The sequence below is a fragment of the Papaver somniferum genome, chromosome 2, assembly GCF_003573695.1.
Source record: "Papaver somniferum cultivar HN1 chromosome 2, ASM357369v1, whole genome shotgun sequence".
NCBI lineage: Eukaryota > Viridiplantae > Streptophyta > Magnoliopsida > Ranunculales > Papaveraceae > Papaver > Papaver somniferum.
The window spans coordinates 97185736-97195734 of record NC_039359.1 but is presented as its reverse complement, the minus strand read 5'-3'; the positions used below and the strand labels follow the sequence as shown (position 1 = coordinate 97195734).

General features: G+C 37.5%; 1 protein-coding gene across 1 annotated transcript; it reads left to right on the top strand.

Annotated features, from left to right (window-relative positions):
• Positions 1–4291: 4291 nt before the first annotated feature.
• On the top strand, positions 4292–9684 carry LOC113348500 (transcription initiation factor TFIID subunit 6-like). The gene is made up of 13 exons (XM_026592301.1): positions 4292–4460; positions 4602–4802; positions 5505–5591; positions 6405–6506; positions 6594–6702; positions 7250–7353; positions 7460–7597; positions 7683–7781; positions 7906–8030; positions 8377–8509; positions 8759–8884; positions 9011–9122; positions 9225–9684. Exons 2-13 carry the CDS (start codon positions 4677–4679, stop codon positions 9575–9577), a joined length of 1614 nt encoding a protein of 537 aa, XP_026448086.1. The 5' UTR covers positions 4292–4460; positions 4602–4676; the 3' UTR covers positions 9578–9684.
• Positions 9685–9999: the final 315 nt, after the last annotated feature.

The following is a 9999-nucleotide window of genomic DNA, read 5'->3' as shown; positions in this document are numbered from 1 at the left end:
TTAGGCACCCCCCATGTTGCCCAACCGACCCTATTTGCCTTCGACCAATCAGGTCGCCTTAAACCCGCCACACGCTGGCTGGGTCCATACTTGCCGGCTCTATTTCCCATCGACCAATCAGGTCGCTTTAAATCCGCCACACACATACCAGAAGTGTGGCCACGCCCATGCTTGGTCGGCCTCTCTTATATTGACCAATCAGGTTTCTCCAAACTTGCCACAATGTTAAAAGAGGCAAACTACGCCAAATGGTCACAAATCCATTGGTTTTCCAAAAAAACGCGTCAACATGCCACGCCAACATGCCACTCCTCCACGCCATACGTGCCACTTTGATGCAGCATGCCAAAACATGCCAACATGCCGTAAATAGCGCTCTTACGTGCTAATCTACCTCATGTTCGTGGCCAACGCCATGATGTGCTTAAATTAGGTTTTTCTAGTCAGAAGCACGACTCTGTTTTAGGCGCATTAACCAAAACCCTTTCCAATTGTGGCTCAAATTACACCACTTTGGGCCCCACAACATGCCACGAGCCATGCGGGACCCGGGAAACCTTAGGAATGGCGCCATATCATAGCAACCCTTGCTCCTGTGGCCGTTTCCACATTATGGCCTTACTATATTTCCTTTGGCGTGAAAATGGCACCGTTTGCACAAAAAAAACGTTACCATGCCGCGGCCGCATGCCACACGCACTAATTAGGGTTTCGGCATGCCAAACCCTAATTTAGGCGAAATTGCTACGCCAACCAAGCCAAATCATGCTACCCAGAGCATTGGTATTGATGTGGCAACTAGAACTAATGTTGCCAAGCCATATTAGGGTCTAACACCAATATGCCAAAATCTAGCGGCCATGGCTACGCCAGACGCTACTTGTACCACCGTGCCACTGGTATGCACAAACTATGCCAACCACGTCGTTGTGTCATTATCAGTCACCAACAGAATGTGGCCATAATCAATGGCCACCCTTTCTCGTGGGTCACAATCTTAGCCGTCCAAATTCACCACAGAATTGACAGGCCTATGTCAAGTCTTAGGCGACCATCCAAGACAGGCCTAATAGCATCATATGCTATTCTCCAGCGGCAAGTCTCCTGACTTTGACTTGCCACACATTGCAACCTGCTACACGTTTTCCACGAAAACACTCGAGACATCAAACATGTCACAAACTGGGGGATCCTCATCAGGGTATTAGTCTGGCGGTTTACAGTGTGCGGCGTGCAACACTCCCATTATAAGAAAGTGTCAGAAAGCAGGGAAGTTAGTGGCGGCAAGAAGTAGTGGGTGTAAACTAATCCGTCTCCTTCATAATGGGAACGTGGTTTTCTGTAATTTACACACGACGCCACTTCTCCATCACTTAATCATTCCCACTTTCTACGAGATCAGGGTGCGTTCAATATGACTTGTATAAATAGGCTCTACCTATTTCAACCAAAAGGCAACAGTTTTGGTTAACAACAACACATTATCCAGAAAATACCAAAGAACTGATAGCTTACATTCCACAAGCCAGTTCCAAATTCTGATACAAGTCATAAAATAGCCACACCTTCATAGTTAACCATTATGATCTCAACACCTTTTTTGCTTCCCTCCCTAAGACCAACCCTTCTCCTTCACTTTGTGACCGAAGCAAGACTGGAACGACCATTTCTTGGTTTAGGACATGATTTTACAGATTGATCTCTCGAATCTAAAGTACTCCCGTGCAGTGCATTTGTATAAGGTTTAGATTTGTTTCTCATCCACACACCCACATTTCCCAAAACTAGCAGAAACGGTTTTTACCCACAAACAATGCGAAATAAGGAAATCTAGTGGATGAGAAAACCATATTTTCCTACACTCCTTAAATCTAGCAAACTTAGCTAACACATCAGCTACTTTATTACAACATCTGGGTGTAAACTGAACTCTAACCTCATGCATACCACTAAGTAAACTTAAAGATTCAACTAACAAAGACTGATCCTCCCATGTAACATTTTCCATTTGATTTTTTTGAGCATCCTCCATAAGATTTTTGTTATCTCCTTCCAAAATAAGATTGCTGAATCCCTTGTTGTGCACCCATTGAACAACTATCAAAAAAGATAAAGCTTCAGCCTGATAAATATCTCTTGCTCTCGTTAAGCAGGCCATGGCTTCCAAGAAAGTTTCTGAATCATTACAAATAACAAAAGATATCCAAGGCTACTCCAAAAAAACATATTACTACAATCACCGACAACTGAAACCAAATACAACATTCTAATATTTTTTTAACTTCTAAGGCCTATTCCTATGCACATGCCAAACACTGATATTTGACATATATGCACCCACTATGGGTATGCCAAACTGCCAAACTCATGTGCATATATGCCATAAATAACATATAGGCATACATGACAGAGTTTCCAGCAAGCGATAGAGTGTCCATCGCTCGATGGTCAAGTCAGCGCTCGCTGGTCATTAAGTCGCCAGTGCTAGTCAAGCTACCGCTCACCTATCTTATCATCGCTTATCAGATCTTCATCCAACGACTACTATTTTTCCCCTCTATAAATACCTAATTTCAATCTCATTTCAACTCACACCAGAATTTCTAAACCTCTCAGAATTTCTCAATCTCCAATTCCTCAGAGATTATGGATGATAATATGAACATTGCTGAGTTCGCTGATTTCGTAGCAAACCAACGTGCTCACGCAAATTAAAGAGTTGTTGATCGTGCCAATGTGGATAGTGAAACTAGGAGAAGTCAAATTAGGTGAAAACCAAAATTCACTGTTGCTGAAGATGAATATATTTGCAATAATTATATTTATTCTATTGAGGAGACTGTACTCAGAAATGCATTACATTTCGAAACATTATGGCAAATGATTTATGGGAAATTTCAAGAACAAACAATGAATCTCAACAATCGTGATGTTTCAGAGTTGATTCAACGCTCCAGTATAATCAATAAGGAAGTTCCTAGGTTTGTTACTTTACTTCATCAAGAAGGTCCAAATTTGAGGAATGGTGAATCCATGATGGAATTTCAACAAAGGTGTCGTGCGGATGGTGCAACTATATATGATGGAACTTCGACGTAGGTGTCGTGCGGAATATCATCGCATTTACGAAAAAGACCTCCAATTTGAAAATTGTTTCGAGATTTTAAAATATTTGCCCAAATATTATCCAATATTTATGTTTTAATTTCTCGATTGTCCACTTAAGTATTTAAATTGTCTAAGTATTAGTTTAAGTTCTTATGTTTTAATTTCATAATTGTCTAAGTATTAGGTTTTAATATTTGTTTAAATGTATTTCTAATTAAAATGTAAGATTGGATTAAGAATAAAATTACGCTTAATTTTCAACATTTCTCGTAAAATTTTCAAATTCATTAAACTTCGATATAATCATTAAATAATCATTTTTTACAAGACATAAAACTAGACAATAATAATGAAATATAGACTTTAAAAATAAAAATTTGGGACAATCTTCTTCATCTTGTTAATCTTCTTCATTTCACCAAATTTCCAATCAATGCGCTCATGTACGGATTCTCCTTTGTTTATCTTCTTCTTTGGCTTCAAATTTGCTTTTTTTGCCTTGATTTTCCTTGCCTTGAACTTTTCTTTGCCTTTTCTTAGTTGCGGTTTTGACTTGGTTGATATCCAAAACTTGGAGACTTCTTTGCTTCTTACTTATTTCTTCATAACTATCACATATCTTGTTAACGACACCTTCAAGCACTACTCCCGAAAAATCAAGTTGGGTTTGAAATTGTGTCATTTGGGAAATTTAAAAAAAATAAATTAGATTGAGAAATAGAGAAATTTAGATTAAGAAAAAGAGAATTAGAGAAAACTTTTGTGTAAAAATTTTTGGGTAAACTTATGAGTTTGAAAATTACTTATTTATAGCGATAAAGAACTAGTCGCTGGCATTAGAGTTAACATCGAGCGGTATTGTGAATATCCCCAGCGATAAAGACTTATCGTTGACGTTATTAAATATATTGACCGCTAGAAACTCTGTCGCTAAGTGGATTTCCCATAATGTTGCAACTTGTTTACCATGCTACCTGGTATGCTAAACAACATTTTTTTTTTGCCATATCCATAGGAATAGGCCTAAGAAGTCTCTTTATCCAAACAGGCATACCGTGCCCAAACAAATCTATAGCAATTCCAAAAATCGTCCAAATTAACTTGGTGAAATATTAACGGGACCCACAGGGAAAAAATTGGAATAGAAAAGGACTTCAGAAGTAAATTTTCCTCTTTTCTTCTTCGACTACCCTGTCGAAGTAAAAGAACAACACTGTTGAGAAACTTGACCTAAACCCTGACGGAGATCGCGATTTTTATTTTATTATTCAAATTCTGAGCTAAATTGGACGTCATTTGTGAAATTCTTCTTCCTCTCTCGCTTTTCCTCCTCTCAGTAACCTAATTTTCCGGTAAGATTTCTGTTTTAATTCGAAATTTCTAAGAGGTTTTCTCCTTACTCGTTTCTTCTGTATCATATTAACTTTCATCACTTGCCTGTTACCCTTACTTCAGTCACTTACAGTTAGGGTTTTGATTATTTTTTGTATTAGGTTATTACAGTTTGGGTTTTACTCACAAAAAGTCCCCAATTTAGTGCAAATTCATGAAATAAATACTGGAGAAAGATGAGCATTGTGCCTAAGGAAACGATTGAGGTCATTGCACAGAGCATTGGTATTAGTAACCTTTCTCCTGATGTCGCACTTGCTCTTGCTCCCGATGTGGAGTATCGTGTTCGGGAGATCATGCAGGTACTTGCATTTATGTATGTTTGATTGGTGACATTGTGTTCATGTAATGAATTTTTAAATATTTCTTATCTGGAATCCTGTTGCCTTTGTTTTGCTTAACACCGAATTTGTATCATGCTGATACTGTATAGTTGAATGAAAAAGGCTGAGGTTCAAATACTATTTAATGTTAAATGTGCCTTTGGTGTCATTGATACTGGTGTTAAACCCATCCTCAAGGTTCTAATTTAATAAAACCAAGTCTCCTATACCTATCCATGTAACTCCTTTTCACAGAAGCTTACTCAGAAAGCTAAATCATGTTACATGTAATAAGCTTAGGAGAATGGCTTATGAATCTATTAGGTATTGAAGATTGTCACAAACTCAGAGCAAAATCATTTTTTTGGAGACTTTAGTTCTTATTTCTGTTGATGGCCTTTTACTATCTAAATGCCCAAAAGTTAGAGGGGTATGGTAATACACTAATACATATAAAAAGGGTCTGTATTTACAGTAATCAGAATTTCCAACCCGTATCCTTCCAGCAAGAAGTGGAGAAGGAGGGAAAAGTAGTTGTCAGATTGGAGATTGTAATAAGTTGCTGTTTTTGTACTTATGGTTATGGTTTTTCTGGATTAATAAATATTACTGATTTTAGATGAGTTGATGAAGAAATTTACAGTCGGATGACCAACATGTTTCATTACTCTGAAATTGTAGGAGGCGATCAAGTGCATGCGCCACTCGAAGAGAACGGTTTTGACGGCTGATGACGTGGATAGTGCCCTTAAGTTAAGAAATGTGGAGGTACTTTCGATAGAAAAAACAAAGAATCAAGAGTACAACTAATCAACTATATTCAGTATTGTTCCCTTATTACCTGCCTTTCCTTTTCGTCTAGGAAGAAATGTACTTTACTTCTATTGTACTTTTTTTAAAAAAAATTCTTTTGGCCGTTTAGTATTGACATGCTTATCGTTCCAAGATGTATTGCTAGTCGATTGTTACTTAGCTTCCCAAAATTTTAATTAGAAATGCATGTATATTATCACAAATGTGTAGAAGTTAATTCCATCATCAGTTTATGTACCTTGCTGGACAGCGTCTTAATTATGTCCATCATTATACTTGTTGAACGCAGTTTCTCAAAGACGTAATGATTTATTCGTTTCTATTCAAATATTTTGTTTCCATCCATCACTTGTACACTCATTAATGTGGTTTTATCACTTATCTGCTAATATATAAAGATTTATCGCCTATGGAAAGAAAAGAAAAACTCTACTTTGTAGTTAAAAGACTGTCTGACAGTATGTATTTCTGAGGGTTTGTAGCTAATAGTAGTATTTTAGCGTCTTACCTCGCTGTAATGGTGTATTTTGACTTCCTATAAGTATTGGGCAGAGATCTTTCTTGGGTTTATGGAACTTGCTTGTTGACCATATCTTTATTCGTCACAATTATACAATGAATAAAATTGGAAACGACAAAAAATACCTCTCTATATGTAACTTTTCTTTTATTATAGTGAAAGAAAGAGATGCATGTTTCAAATGTGATAGTATTCTATTTTCTTACAGGATTTCCATTTGCTTATGTCTAATACTGTTCTTGCTTCAGCCAATGTATGGCTTTGCCTCCGGAGATCCTCTGCGCTTTAAAAGGGCTGTTGGACATAAAAATTTGTTCTACATTGATGACAAGGATGTTGAGTTCAAAAATGTAAGAAGTTACTTATGATTTTTCGTTCACTTATTTAAGTTATGTTTTTGAACCTTTTGTTTTATATATTCTCTTTTGGCTTTTTAGGTGATTGATGCTCCTTTACCAAAAGCTCCGCTTGATACAGCTGTCCTTGCTCATTGGCTAGCTATTGAAGGAGTGCAACCAGCAATTCCGGAAAATGCTCCTGTAGAAGGTAAACTTCTAAAATTTATGTTTAGCATTTAGTTTAGATGAGCAAAACTGTATAAAAGCATGTAGACTGAGTGACAAAAAATACACGGTGGTACTACGAGCAACACATCAACCCAATCATTGACATACTGTGCTATTATGAAATAAGAGTGATGATCCAGAGAAGGGGTATTTAATTCCACACAGTTGTTGGACTAGTTGTGCATTCCAAGGCCAGCGAGCTCAACGTTATTCCTATCCTAATTCAAATTTACAAAAGCAACTTTCCACGCTTCCTTAGCTATGTTTGGCCTTAAATTTCAGTCGCCCCATCTGATATTATCCATCAAAGTGAAATGCCAGTTTCTTTATTTTCTAATGCAGTAGGCCTTGACAGTGCAAGTAACTTTCTGTATCATATTTTTAGGGCATGTACGTTAACTCATTCTTATACATATCTGAAGTCAATCTTGATTGATTGTAGGCTCTGGGCTTTCTCGCTATCCAGTCACTATGTAAAACTAGCTTATGTTTTTATTTTTATTTATTTATTTTTATTTTTTTTGTAGCACTTGTTGCACCTTCGGACACAAAAAAGTCTGAACACAAAGATGATGGACTTCCTGCCGATATTAAATTGCCTGTTAAGCATATATTATCTAGGGAGCTTCAGGTGAAGATTGTGCTTGCTATTTAGTTTGTCCCATCTTTCATTTGTCAAACTTTCTTTGTCATGTGCATTTACTTACTTGACGTGCATTTCCACTTTGTTTTTGCAGCTATATTTTGATAAAATCACTGAGCTAACTGTCAGTAAATCTAACTCCATTCTCTTTAAAGAAGCATTAGTAAGCCTGGCTACAGATTCAGGACTTCATCCTTTAGTTCCTTATTTCACATATTTTATTGCTGATGAGGTAAGCTATTAGTTATTTTCAGTTATATAAAAAATCAGTATGAAGCATCTCCTTCCCCGGGCTAATGCTTCCTAAATAAACACAGGTCACGAAGAGTTTGAGTAATGACTTCCCTCTTCTTTTCGCTTTGATGCGCGTTGTTCTGAGTCTTCTCCAGAATCCACACATACACATAGAACCTTATGTAAGTTCAAATGTAGATTTGCTTCAACTGGAGATGATTTAGTAAAGGTGTAATATTCAAATTATTGTGTCATCTGTGATTAGATAGCCTGCCCATCTAATGGAGCTAATTTTTTTCTCCTCAGCTGCACCAGCTAATGCCATCTGTGATTACCTGCCTTGTGGCCAAAAGATTGGGAAATAGGTTTTCTGACAATCACTGGGAGCTTCGGGATTTCGCTGCAAATATAGTTGCTTCAGTATGCAAGAGGTAAGATCTTTTTGATGCCATTACCCGTTCGTTTCTCTTTCCTGTGGGTTCCTAAAAATAGTGTATGTCCATTGTTGATTTTTCCTTCACTAGTTAATTTTGCCAATAAATACAGATGTACAGTATATTCTTCACTAAGGTAGTTAGTGGCTTTAATCAACATTGACATAAGTGGAATTACAGTATGCTCATCATCTATTTAACATTGCAGTTATAACATTTCTACACATTAGACTGGAATTCTTTGCTTCAGTTTATTGCGTTTTGTGTTGCAATTTCTTGTATTTGGGTTAGTTTCTGATGAACTTTCTACCTTTGATATTTATTTCCATACATGCTGTTACAGATTTGGGCATGTTTATCACAATCTACAACCGCGGGTAACGAGAACTCTGCTTCATGCTTTTCTGGATCCAACGAAAGCAATGACCCAACATTATGGTGCTATTCAAGGGCTTGCTGCTCTGGGACCCAGCGTGGTAATTTATCTTTTCTTGTGGTCTTAGTTTCTTTCTGTCAAGATTTTGTGCTCATAGTTATCCGAAATTCTTAGACCAATTCTCGGAAGGCTTTTGTTCTATATGTATATGGTATCTTACTCGTCATATGTGCACTGCTTTATATTCCGAACTGTGTATGATGTTTCTTCGACTTAGAGACTGAAGTCTCCTTCAGTTCTTTCCCTCTTGCTTTTTTGGCAAATGAAAATATGTATATCGACTTCTTAGGTACGTCTTTTAATACTTCCCAATCTGGAGCCTTATTTAAAACTACTGGAGCCAGAGATGCTTCTTGAAAAGCAAAAGAACGAGATGAAGAGGCATGAAGCTTGGCGTGTGTATGGGGCTCTGCTGGTGAGTGTTGTTTTATACTTCCTCGATAGTTCTAAACCTTTATCATAGTGCAACTTTTAGTGCCAACTAAAAAAGATGCCGGATAACAACTAGTTACTAGATACTAACGCGATAACAAACTTTCAGTGTGCTGCAGGTCAGTGCATGTATGAACGCCTGAAATTGTTCCCAGCTCTGCTATCCCCGCCTCCACATACAGCCTGGAGGACTAATCGAAGAGTTGCAACTACAATGCCAAGTAATTTTGTCACACTCCCCTTTGTGTATGTGCTTAAGACGGGATACTTACTTGGATTTTTATTTGCTTACAATATTGTCCCTTCCATTTATGTAATTATAGATAAACGCAAACCAACCATGGACCACTCGATTCAACAGCCACCTCTCAAGAAAGTTGTAAATGATGGTCCAATGAGTTCACTGGCAACTGACATGCAAATAGATGGATTTCCTGGGATGGAGTCCAAGGGTGGGACATCATCATTACCTGCACATCTTGTGAACCATAACTTACCTGGTGGCAGCAGATTAGAAAAGAAGAAGGATGGTCGTGCTCCAAAAGTAACAGCTGTTCTCACCCAGGCCTGGAAGGAGGACATGGACGCCGGCCATCTGTTAGCATCATTGTTTGAGTTGTTTGGTGAAAGCATTTTATCCTTCACTCCCTCAGCTGAGATGTCTTTCTTCTTGTGATCTTATTATCTGTAGCTTTGTTAATCATATTTTGTATTAATCATCGAAACTCGAGAAATACAAAAAACTTTAGCCAAGACATTCCGAGGCCAGACAGAAAAGAAAAACAAAAAACATCTAAATCTCTACACTTGTTTACATCAATTGGAAAATCAAAATAAAGATGAATATTACACTCCCAAGTCTCCAAATAAAAGGGGGCTTACTGTCATAAATCTCTGAGACGCGCAATAACTACCCAAGGAATTATGTCAGACAGAAATGCTATTAAAACACAGCTCTAGAGTCCAGAATTCTGTCAGAATTTTTTGCTTCAGACTTTCACTACTTGGCTCCATATTGGTTGATGGAAACTTAATTTTCGAACGTTGGATATTTTTTAGCTATAACGCAGAACAAATTTGTTCATCTCTTAAGCGCAT

Excerpts from the sequence above, each read along its gene's own strand:
- LOC113348500 (XM_026592301.1), top strand. The coding sequence starts at position 4,677 with ATGAGCATTGTGCCTAAGGAAACGATTGAGGTCATTGCACAGAGCATT. Across the intron at positions 6,703-7,249 it reads GGAAAATGCTCCTGTAGAAG|CACTTGTTGCACCTTCGGAC; the intron begins GTAAACTTCTAA and ends TTTTTTTTGTAG. Across the intron at positions 7,598-7,682 it reads CATATTTTATTGCTGATGAG|GTCACGAAGAGTTTGAGTAA; the intron begins GTAAGCTATTAG and ends AAATAAACACAG.